Below are 23,838 nucleotides of genomic sequence, written 5' to 3'. Positions count from 1 at the left end.
CAGATGAGGTAACTGAGACCCAGAGAAGTGAAGTGACTTGCCCAAGGTCAAACAACAGATAAGTGGCAGAGCCAGGATTAGAACCCATGACCTGATTCCCAGACCCACGCTCTAGCCACTATGACCTGTTGCTTCCTTAGACTGTGAGGTTCTCGAGGGCAGGACCCAATGCTTCTATTTTTATTAAACTCTTCCGAATGTCTAGTTCAGCCGAGCCAAGTGGAAAGATCAAGGGCAGGGAGCCGGTAGACCTGGGTTCTAAACCCGGCTCTGCCAACTGTCTGCTGTGTGTCCTTGGGCAGCGGGGCCTAGTGGATAGAGCCCAGGTCTTTGAGTCAGAAGGACATCGGCTCTAGTTCTGGCTCTGCCACTTGTCTGCTGTGTGCCCTTGGTCAAGTCACTTCCCTTCTCTGGGTCTCATCTGTAAAATGGGGATTTCAACTGTGAGCCCCATGAGGGACATGGAATGTGTCCAACCTGATTACCTTCCATCTCCCCCAGTGCTTAAGAACTGTGCCTCACACATAGCAAGCGTCTAACAAATATCATAAAAAAGTGCCTAAACTTGCATCAAGGCATCAATTTCCTCATCTGTAAAATGGGGATAAAATATCTGTTGTCTCTCCCTCTTAGACTATGAACCCGATGTGGGATAGGGGCTGTGTCAGATCTAATCATCTTGCTTAGCAGAGGGCATGGCAGAAAATAAGCTCTTAGCAAATACCTCCGTTTTCATTGGTAGTAGCGTAGGCAGTCCTTAGACGTACAGTCCAGTAGGTTCTTACAAACTGCATTTAAGTCAAAATGTTGTCAGCTGGCTCGAAGTAGGAACTAATTTGCTTATATTTCTACTGCTGAGAAGCAGTGTGGCCTAGTGGATTAGAGCATGGGTCTGGGAGTCAGAAGGAGTTAAAGCTCACCTCCTCCAAGAGGCCTTCCCAGATTGAGCTCCCCCCTTTTCCCTCTGCTCCCTCTACCCGCCCCCCTTCACCTCTCCGCAGCTAAACCCTCTTCTCCCCACTTTCCCTCTCCTCCTGCCCCTCTCCCGTCCCATCCCCTCAGCACTGTACTCGTCCCCTCAACTGTATATATCTTCATCACCCTATTTATTTTGTTTAATGAGATGTACATCGCCTGATTCTATTTATTTTCTATTATTTTAATGAGATGTTTTTCCCCTTGATTCCATTTATTGCCACTGTTCTTGTCTGTCTGTCGCCCCCGATCCGACCGTAAGCCCGTCAGAGGGCAGGGACCGTCTCTATCTGTTGCCGATTTGTACATTCCAAGCGCTTAGTACAGTGCTCTGCACATAGTAAGCGCTCAATAAATACTATTGAATGAATGAATGACTTGGGTTCGAATTCTGACTTCGCCACTTGTCTGCTGTGTGATCTTGTGCAAGTTACTTAACTTCTTTGTGTCTCAAAGAAATGGGAATTTAGAGTGTGAGCCCCTTGTGGAACATGGACTGTGTTCAACCTTGTTTCTACCCCAGCACTTAGTACAGTGCCAGGCACATAGTAAGCGCTTAACAAATACCATAAAAAACCTCCAGATTTCATAAGCTGCGCATTAGGTGACCAGGACCAAATGGTACTTGGAATCATCCCTGCTTCCATATATTCTCTTAGCTCCCCTTCTCAGCTGAAGTCCAATCGTGGAAAGCTGGAGAAGGCTAGGCACCGTGGTACTAATTCAAAGGGGAACTTCAGAAAGATGCCTGGCCATTGCTTTCTCAGGTGATTTTCAAGGCCCGACCCAGCTGCGATCGATACAAGTTTCTGCCCGTACTCCCCTCGATGGCTAAAATGGGAGGAGTAGAAGAGAGGAAGAGGTCAGTTGAATCTGCCCATAAAATACATTGCTCACTCAAATAATCAATCGATCAGTGGTACTTATTGAGCACTTACTATGTGCAGAGAACTGTACAAAATTCTTGGAAGAGTTTGGTAGACACGTCCCCTGCCCGCAACCAGCTTACAATCTAGAGGCACCTCACAGTCTAGATGGACTCCCCCATCTCCCCCCGGTAACTGTGGTCCTGAAGCTTGGAATCTCATTTAGTGAATGTCTGGTGTATTGGGAGCGTGGCTTAGATTGGTGAAGTGTCATCTTCACAGTGTGGTTTAAGGGCAAGAGCGTGGGCTTGGGAGTCAGAGGTCGTGGGTTCTAATCCCAGCTTCGCCACTTGTCAGCTGTGTGACTTTGGGCAAGTCGCTTCACTTCTCTGTGTCTCATTTACCTCATCTGTAAAATGGGGATTAAGAGTGTGAGCCCCACGTGGGACAACCTGATTACCTTCTATCTACTACAGCGTTTAGAACAGTGCTTGGCACGTAGTAAGCGCTTAATAAATACCATCATTATTATTATTATTATCTTAATTAGCACCTAGGAAATTATCCAGAAATTACTGATCCCCCCCCCAAAAAAAAATAGTTTGGTTTGCACTGTTTCCTCCAAGAATCTAGCTTCAAGATATCATGAACTTACCCTGAAATCTCCCCGTAAGGATGGTAGGAAAATCCCATTGAAAGAACACCGCGAGTAAGGGCAGAAGGAAGTGTTGAAAATGTTCTCGAGACTCTTCTGGCACTGTGCAAAGTTTCCAGTGCCCTGGATGTGAAGCTCATCCAGAGGAAGGACAGTCTCCGTCTTCTTAGTGCAGGGACTATTGTAGAGATCACTCATCTTCACTACCTTCTTGTAGCCAGGGTGAAAGCACGGGTCTTTCAGCTGTCCATTTTCTGCCTCCTACAGGGAAAACCATATAAATTCATTCCATCCAGCCAGAGTGCCGGGAGACTTGTGTGTGACAGTTGGAATCGTCTCCTAGCCCAAGGCTCTGCCTTACGATACCCCCAGCCCCACCTGTAACGCCTCGGGAAATGCCAGCTTGGTCCCTCTGCCCGTGCCTAACTGGCCCCAGTACATCCCCTTTGCTGCCCATTGAATGGCCCATTCCCAATGTTTTACTGCCGTGCCAAATCAACTCCACTAGTCTTCCCTTTCCTATGTCCTGACAGTGTAGCAAAGCCCCTAAATTACAGTCTCTACTGCTCTTTCCCATCTCCTCCCCAAAACATGAGAGGCAGCGTGGCTCAGTGCAAAGATCCTGGGCTTGGGAGTCAGAGGTCATGGGTTCTAATCCCAGCTCTGCCACTTGTCAGCTGTGTGACTTTGGGCAAGTCACTTAACTTCTCTGGGCCTCAGTTGCCTCATCTGTAAAATGGGGATGAAGACTGTGAGCCCCATGAGGGACAACCTGATCACCTTGTATCCCCCCAGTGCTTAGAACAGTGCTTTGCACATAGTAAGCGCTTAACAAATACCAATACCAAGACATAACCCTAAAATGGCTCTTTCCTTCCTCTCTTTTCCCTTAGGAAATGGCATCCTCTTGGTCATTTCCTCTCCTCCTCTCTAGGGAACCCACATCCTCTTACCTCCCCTTCTCTACCTCCTGACCTGACCAAGCTGCTTGGCTAGTTTTCTCTTCCCTTCAGTGGCCCCTGGAGCCCTTCTTGGGCTGGAAAAGAAGAGTCGGGTCTGACTCTGCCTCCGTCTGGACTGAACCCGGAGCAAGTCAGTGGACCTAGCCCTGCCTGTCTCCAGGCTGTGGAGCGATTGGAAGTGGGTGGAGTGGGACTCAGAGCATGGTACCAGTGGCTCCTCACTTCTGGGCACATGTCATTTATCCATTCAATCGTATTTATTGAGCACTTACTGTGCAAAGCACTGTACTAAGCGCTTGGAAAGGGCAATTCAGTAACAAATAGAGAATCCCTACCTAGCAACAGGCTCACCCAGTGGGCTTCCCAGCCCCACAACTTACCTGACCTGTGGGTTTAGGCTCAGCCGCGCCTAGCTCATTTGGATTTTTTTTTCTTTTTTAATGGTATTTGTTCAGTGCTAACTACGTGCCAGGCACTGTACTAAGTGCAGGGATATACAAGCTAATCAGGTTGGACACAGTCTCTGTCCCACATAGGGCTCACAGTCCCCATTTTACAGTTGAAGGAACTGAGGCACAGAGAAACGGACTTGCCCATGGTCACACAGTGGAAAAGTGGCAGGGCCAAATTAGAACCCAGGTCCTTCTGACTCTACATACTAGGCTACACTGCTTAACCAAGGCTTTGGGTCCAACTCCAGCCACTCTACCCAGGTGTGCCTTCAAGGGACCCCTCTCTTTCCCGTCCTCTGCCTCTGCCCTCTCTCCGGTCCAGGATGGCACAGTGCTCACCTGTTTTCCCATCTCACTTTTGTCAACATGGGCCGGCCCTTCGGAGATATTTTGTCTCTCACTATTTAGCTCAATGCAGATCTTCCTAATGCATTTTACCGGAACAATGGATCAGCATTTTTCTAAATGTGGCTCGGACCCCATGAACTTGGGCGTCTTCAGAGCCATGGGATATAATAATGTTGGTGTCTGTTAAGTGCTTACTATGTGCAGACCACTGTTTTAAGTGCTGGGGTAGATACAGGGTCATCAGGTTGTCCCACGTGAGGCTCACAATCTTAATGCTCATTTTACAGATGAGGTAACTGAGGCACAGAGAAGTGAAGTGACTTGCCCACAGTCTCACAGCTGACAAGTGGCAGAGCCGGGATATGACCTAAGAGGAAGATATTAAAGGTAGGGGAAGGTTTTTGAATGAAAAGGAGTGGAGACCTGGCCCTCTTCGGGGAGCAGGAGAGAGAGGGGGCAGGAAAAGTGCCCCCTCTTCAGAGAAGCAGCGTGGCTCAGTGGAAAGAGCCCGGGCTTGGGAGTCAGAAGTCATGGGTTCGAATCCCAGCTCTGCCACTTGTCAGCCGTGGGCAAGTCACTTAACTTCTCTGTGCCTCAGTTACCTCATCTGTAAAATGGGCATTAAGATTGTGAGCCTCACGTGGGACAACCTGATGACCCTGTATCTACCCCAGCGCTTAGAACAGTGCTCTGCACATAGTAAGCGCTAAACAAATACCAACATTATTATTATTATTATCAAAAGTCCCCAGGAGAAACTGTTGTCGGGAAGAAGAACAGAGAGAGACGAGGGGAGATGTCATTCATTCAATCATATTTATTGAGCACTTACTGTATGCATAGTACTGTACTAAGAAGTTGGGAAAGTACAATATAAGAATAAATAGACTCATTCTCCGCCCACAACGATCTTACGGTCTAGAGGGGAGACGGGCATTAATATAAAGAAGTAAATTACAGATACATACATAAATGCTTTGGGGCTTGGGGGCAGGAGGGGGCGGTGAATTAAGGGGGAACGTCAGGGTGATGCAGAAGGAAGAGGGAGAAGAGGAAAGGAAGGCTTAGTCAGGAAAGGCCTCTTGGAGGAGATGTACCTTGGATAAGGCTGTGAAGGGGGAGAGAGTAATTGTCAGATTTGAGGAGGGAGGGCATTTCAGGCCAGAGGTAGGATGTGGGCAAGAGGTTGGTGTCTAGATAGACGAGATTGAGATAGAGTGAGAAAGCTAGCATTAAATGAGTGAAGTGTGAGGAATGGGTTGTAGTGGGAGATTAGTGAGGTGAGGTAGGAGGGGACAAAGTGATTGAGTGCTTTAAAGGCAATGGTGAGGAGTATTTGCTTCGTGTGGAGGTGGATGGGCAACCACTGGACCCAGAGTTTCCAAATGGAAGGATCCAGGAAATGAAGCCAGGCACTAGAGAGGATTTCCAAAACCTGTAAGTGACCTCTCGAGCCCAGCCCTGTGTCCGGCCAGAAAACAACAGGGAGACAGACGAGAATTCCGGACACTCATCGGCGAAGGGGAGGCCAAGTCTGGGATGGGCATTACTTGCCTGGATGCTCTTGGTCAGCTTCAAACGTAGAGCCTGGTCCTTCCCGTAGCACAGGAAGCTGTGTGTGTAGATACTGTAGTTCTTGCCATAGAGGCGGAAGTGCAGCGAGCTGTCGCTGGACTCGTTCTCCTCCTTTTGCGGCACAAAGGTGATCTGGGTGGAGGCTCCTCCCAGGTCCAGGGCTCCCGATGTTTCCTGGGTGCCCCAGGATTTGGGCAGGAATTTCAGCCAGGAGGAACTCTGAAAGACACAAAACTACCTGGTCTAGGGTGTTGGGGGAAGGGAGGAGAGGGGAGGCGATCAGAGATACGGTGGGTTCTAGAGGAAGCCACACAGCGCGGAAGAAGCGGCAGAGCTAGGTCTGGAAGGGACCTGAATGGAACCATCAGTCCATTACAGTGTACTAAGCACTTGGGCGAGTGACAGACAGGATGGATAGAGCACAGGCCTGGGAGTCAGAAGGCCATGGGTTCGAATTCCCGCTCTGCCACTTGTCTGTTGTTTGACCTTGGGTAAGTCACTTCACTTTTCTGTGTCTCAGATACCTCATCTGTAAAATGGGGATTGAGACTGTGAGCCCCACATGGGTCAGGGACTGTGTCCCACCTTTTCTGCTTGTATGTCCCCAGCGTTTAGTTCAGTGCCTGGCAAATAGTAAATGCTAAACAAATACCACTATTGTTATTATTATGATTATGTAGCTTATAATCTAGTGGGGAGACATACATTAAAATTAATTAGACAGTGAGTTCCTTGAGAGCAGGTAGCGTGTGACTTGCTACAGTTATGCTTACCCAAGTGCTTAGTATGGGGCCTAGCACTCTGATATTCGACAGATTCTATTGAAAAAAAGATTAAGGCAGAGCCTTGGTAGCAGCCAGTCAGAACTTGGAGAAACCTGAATCAAAATACTCTGCCACTTTTCAATTTTACATCTGACTCTATACAGCAGAGGAACGTTTCCCACCAGGGTGGGACCAGAGCCCGGGGAGCAGGGGGTCTAGATTTCCTTCTGAAGGTATTTATATAGGGTCACACTTGACTAGGGGCTGGAAAGATGAGAGAGGGTGCTTTTCCCACGACCTGACCAGCCCTTGCTCCCAGGAGCTCCCTCATCCCCACCACACCCCCTGTGGTTTAGGTTACCCGATTGAAATTTCCCAGCAGATAATTAACGGTGATCCAGCCATAAGCCCCTTCTTCCTTGCCGGTGATGATCCGGGCCCCCTGGAAGTCAAAGGGGTAAGAGCCGAGGCTCTTCTCCACTGCGGACAGGACTTCTTCAGCCAGAGTGCTGTTCTCCAACCTGTTCACCCAGCACAGAGGAAGAAGAGCCTGTGTGAACTGCTGCTGCTGCCAACGGAGATAACTGACCAGAGGATGAGAGCTTCTGGCCATCTGAGTTCTGGGCAGCAAGAGCCTGAGATCTGGAAGCCGGTTCAGAGGTGCTGGAGGTGTCAGGCTGCGGAGCCTCGGGCTAGGAGACCCTTATAACTGCCACATATGCCTCACGGTGCCCCTCTAAGACTTCAAGTTCGTTGCGGGCAGGGAATGTGTCTGCTGACTCTGTTCTATTATACACTCCTAAGCGCTTAGTACGGTGCTCTGTACACAGTAAGTGCTCCATAAATACCACCGATCGATCGATTGATTAATTGCTCTGACTGGATGTAAGGGATGTAGGCGGTCGGTCTTAAAGGGAGCGGAAAATGGACACCTGGGGGGTCCATGCTTTCACCTTGGCTCTGAGAAGGTGGGGAAGGTAAGTGATCTCTATCAATCAATCATATTTATTGAGTGCTTACTGTGTGCAGAGTACTGTACGAAGCAGTTGAGAGGGTACAGCATAATAGAGTTGGTAGACCCATTCCCTACCCATAAGAAGTTTACACACTAGACGGGAGACAGACATTAATCGATCAGTTGTATTTATTGAGTCCTTACTGTGGGCGGAGCACTGTACTAAGTACTCGAGAGAGTACAGTATAGCGGAGATGGTAGACATTTTCTCTGCCCATAAAATGCTTACAGACTAGGGGGGATGTATTTAAGTTCTGTGGGGCTGAGGCTGAAGTGAATATCAAGTGCTTAGAAAGCAAAAATCCAAGGGTGTTGCAGAAGGGAGAGGAAGCAGGGGAAATGAGGGCTTGGTCAGGGAAGTCTTCTTAGAGGAGATGTGATTTTAATGGCGTTCTGAAGGAGGAGAGAGTTGTGGTCTGTCATACATGGAGGGGGAAGGAGTGCCAGGTCAGAGGGTGGGGGTGGGCAAGGGATCAGCAGTGAGATTAATGACACTGAAGTACAGTGAATAAGTTGGCGTTAGAGGAGCGAAGTCTGAGGACAAGAATCCTGGCTCCACCACTTGTCTGCTGTGTGACCTTGGGCAAGTCATTTCACTCAGTTACCTCTTCTGTAAAATGGGGATTGAGACTGTGAGCCCCATATGGTACAGGGACTTTGTCCAACACAATTTGCTTGAATCCAGCCCAGGGCTTAGTACAGTGCCTGCACATAGTAAGCCCTTAACAAATACTACAGTTATTAGTAGTAGTAGTCGTAGGAAAGCAGAGAGGTAAGGTAAGAGGGGCTGAGCTGATTGCCCTATAGTTGATGCAATACTATACAGAGTATTGCTGGGAAGCGGGGGAGCCCCTACTGCCTAGCCCACGTCCTGCCTCTGGCCTGGAAGGCCTTCCCTCCTCAAATCCGACAATCACTCTCCCCTCCTTCAAAGCCTTATTGAAGGCACATCTCCTCCGAGAGGCCTTCCCAGACTAAGCCCCACTTTTCCTCATCTCCCGCTCCTTTCTGCATCACCCTGACTTGCTCCTTTAACTCTTCCCCCCTCCCAGCCCCACAGCATTTATGTACATATTTGTAATTGTATTTATTCGTACTGATGTCTGTGGTCCCTCCCGCCCAAAACTGTAAGCTTGTTGAGGGCAGGGAATGTCACTGTTTGTTGTTATGTTGTACTTTCCCAAAGCTTAGTATAGTGCTCTGCACACAGTAAGTGCTCAATAAATACAATAGAATGAATGAATGAATTTGACCTCTTTCATACTCAAGCCCTGGAGGAGCACACCTGTCCTGGGGGTCTCAGAGCTTTTGGGATCCTCTGGTTTCTCAAATAATCTGTGGGATGGTTTCTCAATCAGCCTCCCAGCTCCCAAATCTCTTTAGATGGCTTTGGGAATTTGGGTTATGGAGAACTTGCCTGGAACCGAAAAAGATATGTGACTCTTAGCATCTTGAATAGGACTTTCTGCCCCAGGGAGTAAAAAGAATCACTGTACTTGTTAATCACTTGTGTGCCAAGTACTGCGGTCAGTGCAGGGGTAGTTTCACAGTCAGATCAGACAGGCCCTTTCCCAGTGGGACTCCCAGTCCGAGGGTCTACAGATGATATCATACCTGAGTAGCCGCATACCGGCTGTTGCCCCCAGATAGACAGGGGTGTCTGGGTATTGTTGTTCAGGGATCACCTCCTTGGCCTTTTCCATGCATTGGCCAAGGGGAGCGCCCACCTTATCAACTTTCTGAGCGTATCCGGAGATCCCGGGACCTGGGGAAGGAGAAAAAGGAATCTGGAGGTCAAAACTATCCTCTCGAGGCGGGGATGTTCGATGTTTTACATGTGCATATCTTCCTGATGATTCCTGGGTTTTCTAGGTCCCTCGCTGGGCAAAGCTGAGCTAAAATGGATACGGGCATGGTGGCTCCAGATTGGTTGGTGACCCTCAACAGGAAGTGGGGAATGGGTAGCCACCATCTCTGCAACCTACCCGGCCTTCCAACTCCAGATCCATTCGGGCTCAGAGAAGCAGAGATTTGAGTCAATTATCTAAAAAAATTCAAAGTTAAAAATGATCTCTTTCTTTATCTAAGGATTTATCAAATGATTAGTCACAGAATTTATTGAGTGCTTGCTGTGTGCCGAGAACTGTACTAAGCGCATGGGAGAATACAGTGCAACAGAATTAGCAGAAACTTGCCCTCTCCATAATGAGTTTACGGTCTAGAGGGGGAGATAGATATTAATATGGAAAAATAAGTAATTTACAATATACAGTTTAAAGATATGTACGTAAGTGCTGTGGGGTTGGGACATATATCAAATGTTCAAAGATCACAGATCCAAGTCCATAGACCATGCAGAAAAGAGAGCGAGCAGGGGAAGAGAAGCAGCGTGGCTCAGTGGAAAGAGCACGGGCTTCGGAGTCAGAGGTCATGAGTTCACATCCCAGCTCTGCCACTTGTCAGCTGTGTGACTGTGGGCAAGTCACTTAACTTCTCTGTGCCTCAGTTACCTCATCTGTAAAATGGGGATTAAGACTGTGAGCCCCACATGGGACAACCTGATTCCCCTGTGTCTACCCCAGCGCTTAGAACAGTGCTCTGCACATAGTAAGCGCTTAACAAATACCAACATTATTATTATTATTATTATTATTAAGAGGGCTTAAGTGGGGAAGGCCTCTTAGAGGAGATGTGACTTTAATAATGCTTTGAAGATGGAGAGAGTGGTAGTATGGTGTATATGGAGGGGGAGGGAGTTCCAGCCTCGGGGGAGGATGTGGGAAAGGGGTCGGCAGTGAGATAGATGAGACTGGGGCAGAGTGAGTAATCTGGAGCTAGAAGAGCAGAGTGCGCGGGCTGAGTTGTAGGAGGAGATCCCTGAGGTGAAGTAGGATGGGGCGAGCTGATTGAGTGCTTTAAAGCCTATGGTAAGGAGTTTCTTTTTGATACGGAGGCAGGTGGGCAGCCAGTGGAGGTTCCTGGATCATCACTTGGATCATTCTGAGTTTACCCCTCCCTCGACCATCTAAACTTCTTCATGCTATTCTCTGGAAAGACAGTATCCCCTGCACCTGTTGCATTTTCCCTCTAACCTGTAAGCTCTTTGTGGGTAGGGAACATGTCTACCAACTTGATTGTATTGTGGCCAGTAAAAACCGACGATCGATTTCCCAAGTGCTTATCCCAGCGCACTGCACCTAGTGACAGCTCAATAAATACTTCAGCGAGACCCCCATGAAAAGAAAACAGGCCTGGAAGTCAGAAGGCCTGGGTTCTAATCCCAGATTCACCATATGCCTGCTATATGATCTTGGGCAAGACACTTTGTAAAATTGGGATGAAATACCTGTTTTCCCTCCTACTTGCATTATGCATCCCATGTAAGACAGGGATTATGTCCAACCTGAGGATCTTGTATTCACCCCAGAGCTTAGTACAGTGCTTGTCAAATAGTAAGTGCTTAAAAAATGCCCTAATGAATAATTAACTACTCTCTGTGGATGCTGCAAATTTATATAATTCTAAGATCTAGGCTTTGGCTCCCAATCAATCAATGAATCATATTTATTGAGCTCTTACTGTGTGCAGACCACTGAACTAGTGCTTGGGAGAGTATTCTATAGCAGAGTTGGTAGACACTTTCCGTTCCCACAATGAGCTTACAGTCTGGAGGGGGAGAGAGACATTCATATCAACAGATAAGTTGTGGATATGTGTGTAAGTGGTGTGGGGCTGAGGGAGAGGTGAATAAAGGGTGCAAATCCAAGTATGAGGATGATGCAGAAAGGAGTGAAAGAAGTGGAAAATGAGGATACAGTAGGGGAAGGTCTCTTGGAAGAGAGGCCTTCCCAACTTCTTTCCTTGTCCCTCCTCCTCTGCTTACCTTGCACCTTACACACATCCACCTGATGCACCACTCCAGTATCATTCTCCTTCTCCGCTGGCCATTTGTACACGTACAGGTTTGTGTGAGAAGAACCGGCATCCAAGACAATCCCGAACTGAGGACAAAGCACACCAGGCGTCAGATCAGCACTTGCCTAACTGCCTCTGCAGCACCTAGGATGGGCGGAGGAAGTGTCTTAAAGATGGAGTGTGGCCCAACTCCAAAGATTCTGTGAAACTGGGGACTACTGAGAGCTATGGTGCCAGATGATCTGGTCTGCCAAGTGGGATGCGGGAACAGGGTGGGTCTTTCCCAGCAGAAGGTCTGGGATGATGGTCATTTTATGAGGAAGGATTGAGAGCAGCACCAGATGTTGCGAACAGCAAGTGGCTAATCTTAAAACACACACTAGACGTGATCAGTGATCACATCCATTTTTCCACTCCATCCTCAGAAGCAGGTGAAAGACACTGAAGCAGCGTAGCTTAGTGGAAAGAGCAGGGGCTTGGGAGTCAGAGGTTGTGGGTTCTAATCCCGCAACTGCCACCTGTCAGCTGTGTGACTTTGGGCAAGTCACTTCACATCTCCTTGCCTCAGCTTCCTCAACTGTAAAATGGGAATACTTGTCCTCCCTCCTACTTAGACTGTGAGCCTCGTGTGGGACAAGAGACTGTGTCCGACCTAATCGGCTAGTCCCTTTCCCCGCGCTTAAAACAGTACTTGACCCACAGAAAGTACTTAACAAATACTATTTTTTAAAAACCAGATCTGGAATGGGAGCTTTAATAATCACTCAGGTACACATCCTCAAAAATATGATTCGGTCAAATGAACTCCACAGCGTATTGGTCATTTCAGGTGGATCCAGATTTGGATTTGCCACGGCCATGAGGCCAAGAAATTAGTTCTGGGCCCATGTGTGTCTTCCCTTTTGTCAGGCGGTATCTATCTGTCCCGTCAGGGAATGTGTCTGTTGTTATTTTGTACTCTCACAAGTGCTTAGAAAAGCTTTCCATGCAGTAAGCCCTCAATAAATATGATTGAATGAATGAATGAATAGAATAAGTGCTTAATATAATAATAATAGCAACAGCAACAAAATCTGTCAAGATTTAGATGGTACTCCTGCAAAAAGTCTCACATTCGAGAAGCTGGTCGTCCTAAAAGAAAGCCATGCTTGAGTTAGTAGTAGGAGCAGCGTGGAGTAGTGTATAGATCACGGGCCTGGGAATCAGAAGGTCATGGCTTCTAATCCCGTCTCCATCGCTTGTCTGCGGTGTGATCTTGGGCAAATCACTTCACTTCTCTGTGCCTCAGTTTCCTTATCTGTAAAATGGGTATTGAAACTGTGAGCCTCATGTGGGACAGGGTCTATTTGCTTGAATCCACCACCAGTGCTTATTACAGTGCCTGACACGCTGTAAGTGCTTAATGAATACCATTATTAGTAGTAGTAGTAGTCATGCCAAAATATTCGTTCATTCCTTCATTCAATAGTATTTACTGAGCACCTACTGTGTGCAGAGCACTGTATTAAGCACTTGGGAGAATACAATACAACAATAAACGGACACATTCCCTGCCCACATTGAGCAAATATGGAAGGAAGTCATAAAACCACATGGGACTGTCAAATTAAATAACAAAGTAGTAGACTACTATTACTCCGTAGATATGCCAGACCACCTCATGATTACTAACTCCATCGTTTGCCAACCAAACTAAGGAAAAAACATTCTGGTTCTCTTATATTTCAAACAATGACATCACACTACAGCATCGTGCATCAAAGGGACCTGAAGGACGTCTAGAACACGAGAGCCATGTGTGGAACAGAAAGCTGGACCGACTATTGTTGGATAAGTTGCAAGCTTGCGCTGACAATACAGTCATCATATTGACAAAAGCTGACCTAAAATCATGACAGTGGCTCAGTGTTTGTCTCCTGGAGAGTGAGGATGATGGCAGACAGCTCTGCACTCATCTCTCGTGCAAACAGCAAAAAGGCATTTCGCCACCAAACTGCCCAGCAGGCTTGACTAGCCGAACCTATGGAGAGAGTGGTTTGAAGAAACCAATTCGGAGATAAAAACACTACTTTCTGTAAAACAAGTACTGCATGGACGATACAGTCTCTCTCAGCTCTGACAAAAGAGGTTTCTAGAAGCCTGTATTTTGATTTACTGGGTGCAGAGCACTGTACCTAACACTCAGAAGAGTATAGTACAAAAGAATTGGTAGACTCTTGGTAGAATCGATTAGACTGTAAGCCCGTCAAAGGGCAGGGACTGTCTCTATCTGTTGCCGATTTGTACATTCCAAGTGCTTAGTACAGTGCTCTGCGCATAGTAAGCGCTCAATAAATACTATTGAATGAATGAATAGACCTGTGTCCTGCCCACAACGAGTATCATGTGAAAGACTGTCAAAGTGGAAGAGAACCAAGGCAATACTAATCACCACCCAGGCAAGGACATCTAGAAGCTAGAGCCTAGCTACACTCTATCCCAGTCCATCTAAAGAGTGGAGATAAATAGCTGTATTGATCACAGACAAAGAGGGACTCTTGAAGAGATGGCAATATTTCAGTATTCTCCTGCACCTGTCTTCTATTATCAAAATAAGATCCCACGAACCGGAAAAAAAATGACCAGTGTGCTAAGACTCGGCTCTAGCACCAACTATTAAAGATGCCAACCCTTAGAACAGTGCTTGACACATAGTAAGTGCTTAACAAATACCATCGTCATTATTATTATGTCAAAGTTTTTAGACAGTTGTGAAAAATAGCCAACTACCTGGAACCTGAAGGTACATGTGTATCTATTGTGGTGAGTGTTTTATCCCTGCTTTACTGAAGAAAAAATGTGGGGGGTTATTTATATTCTCCTCCAAATTCCAGCCCCCATTTTTCTCCATTTCCTTGGTACCCCAATTTTTTCACTAGTAAAACAGGGAGAAAAACACATGCCGCCTCATATCCTGAAATGAGATAATGTCTGAAAAAGAGTGCTCGATTCTGTTAAAAAAGAGGCGCTTGGTTTCATATCAAATGATACTGTTGTGACTATTTCTTTGGTCATTTCCTCCCACTGTTCCTTTGAAGAACGTGTGTACCCTCTTTTTTAAGGAGTGGTCTGACACTATTTCCTGAGGAGTTTGCTGCTCACTAAGGAATACTCTATATGTTAGATGGGGAGAGTGAGAAATTTCCTGTATTTCTCTGGACACTGTTGGCAGTTTGAAGCAAGCTGCCTTTTTTTTACTGAGAACTCTTTTGTACTTTCTATACTCTATTATTGAAATGTAAAATACAAAAACTTCCCTTGACCCCCTTGGCGCCCTTACATTATCTCCCTGTCGCCTTCCCACCATTCCTCTCCAAAGGCCCCGAGTGAGTTGTCTACTTCCGCTCCTCCACTTCTTCTCCTCCAGTTCTCTCCTTGACCCCTGCAATCTGGCTTCCACCCCTTTTACTGCGTTATTAGAGAAGCAGTGTGGCTCAGTGGAAAGAACATGGGCTTGGGAGTCAGAGGTCATGTGTTCGAATCCCGGCTCTGCCACTTCTCAGCTGTGTAACTGTATAACTTCTCTGTGCCTCAGTTACCTCATCTGTCAAATGGGGATTAAGACTGTGAGCCTCATGGGACAACCTGATTACCCTGTCTCTACCCCAGTGCTTAGAACAGTGCTCTGCACAAAGTACGCGCTTACCAAATACCAACATTATTATTATTATTTTTAGGGAGGGAGGTGAAGGGGACTTTAAAGAGGATACAATCGTTGTCAACCACCAGGCCAACCTCCCACAGTTCTCTGGGCATTCAGAGTGCAGATTTCTCTTTCCTTTGTAATCTGAAGAGAAACCTCCCCTCCGCAAACTTCCTTCAGCCTTCTGTTCTCCCAAGCAGCACAGTCTGGTGAATGGTATTTTGGTAAAGATTTCAACAGACAAATGTTGAGCAGATGAGAAATGGAAACACCGTGTCCAGATGTTTGAGCCATCTCCTGGATGGCCTTATTCCCCCAAAATGTCTTGAATGCCAGGGAACAGACGGAGAGGGATAAGGGGGATTGAGTAGCAGCTTCGTATTCCAAACTGATCGGATCACTACCGGTTGGGTGGCACCCCTCCACAGCCTGGTACCGTGCCATCACCAAATAATGCAATGGATTCTCCTCCCTCAAGCACAAAAATACAATCGATCAATCCATGGTATTTATGGAATGCTACTGTGTGCAGACCACTGTATTAAGCTCTTGGGAGAGTTGGATACAATAGATACTCGACCTAAATCTTGAGAACCACAGGCTTACCACCCCCTCCCTCCCAGCCCCACAGCACTTACGTCCATATCTGTAATTTATTTATTTCTATTTATGCCTGACTCCCCCTCTAATAATGGTATTTGTTAAGCGCTTCTTATGTGCCAAGTACTGTTCTAAGTGCTGGGGTAGATACAAGGTAATGAGGTTGTCAGATGTAAGGCTGTAAGGCTCACAGTCTTAATCCCCATTTTACAGATGAGGTAACTGAGGCACAGAGAAGTTAAGTGACTTGCCCAAAGTCACACAGGTGACAGTGGTGGAGTCGGGATTAATAATAATGTTGGTATTTGTTAAGTGCTTACTATGTGCAGAGCACTGTTGTAAGCGCTGGGGGAGATACAGGATCATCAGGTTGCCCCACGTGAGGCTCACAGCTAATCCCCATTTTAATAATAATGTTGGTATTTTGTTAAGTGCTTACTATGTGCCGAGCACTGTTCTAAGCGCTGGGGTAGATACAGGGTAATCAGGTTGTCCCACGTGAGGCTCACAGTTAATCCCCATTTTACAGATGAGGTAACTGAGGCACAGAGACGTTAAGTGACTTGCCCACAGTCACACAGCTGTCAAGTGGCAGAGCTGGGATTCGAACTCATGACCTCTGACTCCCAAGCCCGTGCTCTTTCCACTGAGCCACGATGAGGTAACTGAGGCACAGAGAAGTTAAGTGACTCGCCCACAGTCACACAGCTGACAAGTGGCAGAGCTGGGATTCAAACTCATGACCTCTGACTCCCAAGCCCAGGCTCTTTCCACTAAGCCACGGAACGTACGACCTGTGACTACAAGGTCTGTGCTCTTTCCACTGAGCCCCTAAGCTCGTTGTGGGCAGGGAGTTTGTCTATTTACTGCTACGTTGTATTCTCCCAAACGCTTAGTACAGTGCTCTGCATACAGTAAGCACTCAATAAGCATGATTGAATGAATGAATGAATGAATGAATAAAAGGGGAGCGGCAGATTTTCCACTCCCACGGTCTCCCCGTGTCTCAGGATTTGGTCCAGGAAAGGAGAGGGAGAATGCGTTAGGCTGTCTGCTCCAGGGAGGGGCTCTCTTGAAAGCTGACATCTGCCAGCAGTAGGTTTTCCCTATGTATGAGGGAGGCGGCCAGAGCACGTACTCTCCAAGTCGGGGGGGGGGAACTAATGTTACATGCCCCCCGCTCCATTTCTGCCACGTGCCTCCTCCTCCACCCACCCCCCTCCAGGCAGGGTCGCAGGCAATCAGTACAAACAGGCCAGGATGCCAGAGCCTTCCAAATTCTCCACCGAGTTTCAAAACACAAAATCTTCTCGAAGAACCCGGCCTCAAACCATCTGCAACAAAGGGTGAATCGACTAAGAAACGTCACCACAGAAAGAATCTGCCCCATAAAAGGCTAGGTAATGCCCGAGCCTCCATAACATACCAAAAGAGTTGGAACAACAGGTCACTAATCCCAGCAATAATTACTCCTCTAGTGAACATAAAAGCAGAGTTGAACTTAACTCAAACACAGAGAGGTCTGTGTTTACAATCCCCCTAGTAAATGGGGTTGTGGTATCAACCTCTCAGTCGATTTGAATTTTTCTCTGGAAAACCAGCCACAGACCACATCCTTCCTATTAATTAATCACATTAAAGAATCACAGGGAAAGTGGGAGAAGGTAGTTGTCTGACTTATGGAGTTTTCTTTAAAAGGAATTTATTCAATATGGTGTTTAGGACTGCATTTGAAACACTTCTACCAGAGATAAAGGCAAAACATGACCAAAAAAAGACCCATTAGTCACCCCACCAGTGATCTGATAAAAGAAACATGCAAGCCGAGCATGGTTAAAAAAAAAAGAAAAGAAAATTAAAACGAAAAAGAAGACAAAGCGCCCGCCTCAGGCCTGAACGTTTCCCGCCAAGACACATCCTCCTGGAATGGTCCCCAAACTTAATCCATCCACTCAAACATTCCAACCAAACAGACCAGCCCCATTCCAGGGACCAGACAGTCTACTGTCCTCTCCTGGCAGCTTCCAGAAAGAGAAAGTCCCTCCAGTTCTTGGCACAAGACATCTCACAATCCTGAAAGGACCTCCCTGCCCCTCTTGGCCAAATTTGTGCCTTTCTGACTCAAAAAAAAAAATCTCATTTCTCCTCCAAGCAGCCTCTCTATGCGAATGGGAAATCCGTCTTTAACCCCATTCCATCGTGAGTCCCAATACAAACCATCAACATTTTGGGGTTCTAACTGTGCAGTGAATATATTTGAGAAGGGATTTATGGCTCTGCCTTCATCCTGGAATAGGGGAGGGGCCTTCTGAGGGTACAGATGGTCCTTTCTGTGACTTTCTTTAATGACCTTTCTGATATAATAGGGACTGGAAAGTCTGGCGCTCCCCTCTTTCCAGTATAATAATTATTATTATTTATGATATTTGCTAAGTGCTTACTATATTCCAGGCACTGTTCTAAGTGCTGGGCTAGATACAAGGTAATTCGGTTAGACACAGTCCCTGTGCCACATGGGGCTCACAGTCTTTATTCTCATTTTACAGATGATGGAACTGAGGCCCAGAGAAGTGAAGCTTCTTGTCCAAGGTCACGCAGCAGACAAGTGATGAGCAGAGACTAGAACCCAAGTCCTTTTGAATCCCAGGCCTGTGTCCCATAGCCAGTAGACTATGCTGCTTCCTAGACAACCTGCAACGAGGCAGCAACCACAATAATTAATTGTGATTCCTTTAGGGAAATCAGTTCTGAGGTTGGCACACCAGCACTAATTTTCATACACGATGGGGAAGGAGGGATATGGTGCTGAGATTGCTAAGCACTGCCAGGTCTTTTCATCAAAATACGGAGAGATAGAAACATGTCCCGGGATTTCAAGGAAGCTTCCATCCCCATCTTCATTTCCAAGAGACGAGGAAGGTAATGGTGTCTATTACCACAGCACCTCATTACTCTCCTCTGAGGCAAGATTCTATCCAGAATCCTTCTAGCTCAAGAACTTTCTGTATTCCTGGACTCACAATCTGGCTTTGGTTGCGACATGATACAGCTGACATGATCAGTAAATGTAAGGTCTATCAATTACTCAACACGATGAACTTCCCTGAAAACTTCACCAAGACCTTAGTCTACTCCATAATGACTAGTTATGACAATAAGGCCTAGCAGAAAGAGCATGACACTGGGAGTCAGATAACTCTATTTCTAGTCCCAGCTCTGGCCTGCGAGGTAATCTTGAGCAATTCCTTCTCAATTTCCTCACCTGTAAAATGAGAAAAATATATCTGTTCTTCTTACCACTTTCTGAGCTCGCTGGGGGACAGGGACTCTTTCCAATCCAGTCACCCTGTGCTACCCCAGACCATAGTGCAGTGAGTACTTAATAAATGCCATTATTTAACCACATCATTGAAAATCCTGGATCCAGAAGCTTGTTATATTCATTCCCTCTAGGCGGTTATCTCTTCAAGGGCAGGGAACATGTCTGCTAATTCTGTTGTACTCTCTCTCAAGCACTTGCTACTTACTCTCCCAACCATGCTATGGACATAGTAAGTGCTCTATAAATACCACTGAATGAATATGTATTGAGGGCCTATTGGGACTGCCCTCGAATTAAAAAATAATGAAAAAAGATCCTTAGCTCCTCTGCAGAAAGAGCCGAGTGCCATAGACGGAGCCCATTTCACTAAATTCAGTCGCTTCCGTTACCTTCACATTTTCTGGCAGTGATTTGTTTTGGGTCACCCCCACAGTGATTAAGGCGATGATAGCAATGGCAAAGAAGAATCCCAGGATGACCAGGACATTTCTGGACAATCTTCTCTTCGGTTTAGCCCCTGTGATCGAAAGGAAAGGAGACGTTACCATCAGCAGCTGTTCACATAGTAATCGGCAGAGCAGCAGTTCTGTTGCAACAGAGAGAGAGAGTCAGTAGAGGCCCACGCTAGTGGGAAGATAATTAAAAATTATGGTATTTACTACACAGATAATCACATCAGATGTTTTGGCACCTTCAGCTTTTAACCCCCTCTAGACTGTCAACCCTCGTGGGCAGTGAACACATCTACGAACTCTGTTATAGTGTACTCTCCCAAGTGCTTAGTACAGTGCTCTGCACACAGTGAGTGCTTAGTAAACACAATTGGTTGATTGCCATAATCTCATATGGCGGCCGGGGGGGGGGGGGCGGGGGGGGTCGACCCCTCAGATGTCAGCAGCTACAGTTGGATATGGAGGAAGGAGTGATCTGGAAATTGATGGACTTTGAATTTCAGTGCCTGTCCTGTTTGATAGTGAATGATCCTGTTCCCCCTGTAAAGTCTAGAATTTAGGACTGTGGAGAAACCAAAAGTCATCCTGATCATTTTTCCCTCCTCTTCGTGGCTAAGAATGCAACACTCCCATCAGGCCTACTTCAAGACTCAACTTCTTTAGGCTATCAGAAACTACTTGCCCAGCTGCTACTAATAGCCTCAGACAAGGCTGGTGAGGCAGCTGATTGATTACATTTAGTCCTGGAAGAGGTTGAGAAAGAGGCCAGGCCAGAGGCTTGTTGGAACATAATGTATTTCCCAAAGGGCACCTGGAGAGCGTCCAGTACTCTACCAGTCTCGGCTTGCGGAGGGGCGGTCAAGCAGAAGCATACCCATTCCATTCCTAGCTTGGGCAGTGGCTAGCGAGTGGAAGGCAATCTGTTATAAGTCAAAACTCACCTGTGCTGGGCAGCAACGGCATGGGGGAGTCAAGGGAGGAGACTCAGGTTTACTAGGCGGGAGAAGGCAGTGGTAAACCCCTTCTGTATTTTTACCAAGAAAACTCTATGGATACACAACCAGAACAATTGCAGATGGAAGTGGAACGTTTTGGGAGAGAGGCGTCCACGGAGTCGCTTTGGCTCAGAAACGACTTGACGGCGTAAGACAAGACAACTTGCTAGGATAAACCAAGTGGTTGCTGAAGGCAGTAAACTCCTGGAGTGTGAGGGGTGGGAGCAAGAGGACAGGGGTGATGAAGGGTGGTGTGTAATGGGGTCTGACAGATAATAATAATAATTATTATGGTATTTGCTAAGCGCTTACTATGTGCCAAGCACTGTTCTAAGCCCCAGGGTAGACACAAGGTAATCAAGTAGTTCCACATGGGGCTCACAGTCTTAAGCACCATTTTACAGATGAGGAAACTGAGGCACAGGGAAGTGAAGTGACTGGCCCAAGGTCACACAGCAGACAAGTGGCAGAGCCGGGATTAGAACCCACAATCTCTGACTCCCAAGCCCGGGCTCTTGCCATTAAGTCACGCTGCTTTGTTTGGAGGGGGTGGAGACAATACTTCACCCCTCTGTCCTTAGTCTCCTCACTGCTTTCCTGGAGTTCCTGCCTAGGGCAGCCTGAAGGGAAAAATGGTCCCTGACCAAAGGAAGCAGCATGGGCCTGGGAGCCAGAGGACCTGGGTTCTAATGCATGGGCCTGGGAGCCAGAGGATCTGGGTACTAATCCTAATTCTACCATTTACCTGCTGTGACCTTGGGCCAGTCACTTCACTTCCCTGTGCCTCAGTTTCCTCAACTGCAGAATGGGGATTCAATGCCTGTTCTCCCTCCTCGTTAGACCGTGAGCCCCATGTGGGACAAGGACTGTGTCCAACCTGATTAACTTGCATTTACTCCAGCTCTTAGAACAGTGCTTGACATGAGGTAAGTGCTTAATAAATGCCACAAAAATGGGAGGACGGAGGAATGGATGGGGGGCGGTCATTCGAGAGTGTGAATGGAGAGAGAAAAAGGAAGATAAAGAGATGAGAGGTGGGGGAGCATGTCCTGTTGGCTGGCCACTCCTAGCAAAATAGGCGGAGAGGTCCCAAGAACAAAGAAATTATGTCCACCTTCGCCAATGGGAGTTGCGCAAACACAAATCTCCCTAGTGACTCATTTCTAATAATAACTGCAAGATGATTAAAGCTCAGGAGGAAACCCCCCAGTGTCTTGCACCTTATGCTAAGGGGGTCAACCTGTAGAAACACCCATTTCCCCTCTGACCTATTGGCAGATGTGGTCAGCCAGACCAGCAACATGATTGAATGATTGAATGAATCTTGATGGGCATACTGGGGCAGTGTCCATCTATAAACTGGGATTACTGAGGAGTAAGGTGTTTGTCTCCGCTCTTCCATTGATTTCCTTACAACTTAGAAACCACTTTGCTTCTATTTGACTCCTGCTTCAAATAAAGATTACTAGTGTTACTTATCTGGACATTGTACATGAGGACCGCCAGGTACTCTGTTAAACAAATCGCCATATATGTTAAATATTAAATTATATCAATTTAATATTGTGATTGACCTGCGCAAGAACAAGGCAAAGGAGTAGCTTCTCAGTCCTGCATAAGTTTCCTAAGCAAAAGTGCGATTTATGGATCTTTTTAACACTTTAAACCAGCTGCCCCCCAACTATTCCAGCATCTACTGACTTTATTCATTTTACCAGGAGCGAGTGGACATTCATGTTAAATATCTGTGTAGGCTGGGAAAGGCTTCTATGTGAAGAACAAAAGAATCGCCCTTGATCACTGGCAAGGAGTTGCCTTATTTAGACTCAATTTCCCGTCCTTTCAGGAGTTGCCCTATTTAGATTCAATTTCCCATCCTTTCAATATCATCCACTAATAATAAAAATAACTGTGGTATTTGTTAAGCACTATCTATGTGCCAAGCACTGTACTAAGAACTGGGGTGGGTACAAGTAAATCAGGTTGGACAAAGTCCCTGTCCCATGTGGGGCTGAGAGTCTCAATCCTCATTTTATAGATGAGTTAACTGAGGCCCAGAGAGTGAGAGGCAGCATGGCTCAGTGGAAAGAGCCCGGGCTTGGGAGTCAGAGGTCATAGGTTCTAATCCTGGCTCCCCCGCTTGACAGCTGTGTGACCTTGGGCAAGTCACTCAAGTTCTCTGTGCCTCAGTTACCTCATCTGTAAAATGGGGATGAAGACTGTGAGCCCTCTGTGAACAACCTGATTACCTTGAATCTAGCCCAGGACTTAGAAAAATGCTTGACATATAGTAAGCACTTAACAAATACCAATGTTATTAATAATACTAATGATGACAATATTTATTATGCGTTATGTGCCAGGCACTGAACTAATCACTGGGGTGGATACAAGAAGATTGGACTTCACAAAATCCTTGTCCCACGAGGGGCTCACAGTCTCAATCCCCATTTTACAGATGAGGGAACTGAGGCCCAGAGAAGTAAAATGAGTTGCCCAAGGTCACACAGGAAACAAGTGGCAGAGCTAGGATTAGAACCTGTGACCTTCTGACTCCCTGGCCTGTGCTCTATCCACTGCACCATGCTGCTTCTCGCAGTAGTAGTCTCAGCACAGAGAGCCAAGGGAGCTGAGCCAGAATGGGTGATTTGTGGAACTCTCCAACAGCATAAGCCAGGGTCCGGCCGGAAGAGACTTTTCCAGAGCAAAGATTGGGATTGGGCCGCGTATACTCTATCTACCCCAGCTCTTCTTATAATGCTTGACATATCATAAGCACTCTACAAATACCGCAATTATCAGTAAAATTCTCACTGAGCCAGCAAGAGGGAGAGGCAGAAACACCTCACAAGTTTCTAAACCTGCCGGAAGATTTAGGACGGCTTGGAAAAGTTCTCGGTTTGCCTGCCTGTCACCCTGTGGCCATTCTCTGTTCTCATATTTACCAGGATCCCCGGACGTCACCATTTTCTTCGTTTCTGTGCCTACGGCTCTCCACCTTAAGCACGGACACAAATACAAAATGCAAACCATAAAAATTCCACTGCTAAAATACCAAACTAGAGAGCAAAAAAGGACGCAAGGAGTTAAAAACTGAATTTTTTAAATGGTATTTGTGGAGCACTTACTCTGTGTTAGGCACCGTACTGAGCACTGAGGTAGAAAAAAGCTAGACAGGTTGGACCCAGTTCAGGTCACACATGGGGCTCACAATCTTAATCCCCATTTTCTAGATCAGGTAACTGAGGCTCTGAGAAGTT

The 23,838-nt window shown here is 46.8% G+C and overlaps 1 protein-coding gene across 1 annotated transcript in view; it reads right to left on the bottom strand.

The window, feature by feature from the left end:
• Window positions 1–23,838, bottom strand: part of ENTPD1 (ectonucleoside triphosphate diphosphohydrolase 1) — a 76,353-nt gene that overhangs the window by 13,188 nt on the left and 39,327 nt on the right. Inside the window, exons 2-7 of the mRNA XM_029059122.2 lie at window positions 19,521–19,648; window positions 11,496–11,613; window positions 9,227–9,377; window positions 6,959–7,118; window positions 5,813–6,052; window positions 2,497–2,757 (exon numbers count right to left, since the gene is read on the bottom strand). Of these exons, the coding sequence (XP_028914955.1) occupies window positions 2,497–2,757; window positions 5,813–6,052; window positions 6,959–7,118; window positions 9,227–9,377; window positions 11,496–11,613; window positions 19,521–19,648 (1,058 nt within the window). The remainder of the gene's footprint in view (window positions 1–2,496; window positions 2,758–5,812; window positions 6,053–6,958; window positions 7,119–9,226; window positions 9,378–11,495; window positions 11,614–19,520; window positions 19,649–23,838) is intronic.

This window comes from Ornithorhynchus anatinus, chromosome 3, assembly GCF_004115215.2.
Source record: "Ornithorhynchus anatinus isolate Pmale09 chromosome 3, mOrnAna1.pri.v4, whole genome shotgun sequence".
NCBI lineage: Eukaryota > Metazoa > Chordata > Mammalia > Monotremata > Ornithorhynchidae > Ornithorhynchus > Ornithorhynchus anatinus.
Note: the sequence above shows the minus strand (reverse complement) of the source record. Positions and strands in the feature narration are given on the sequence as shown.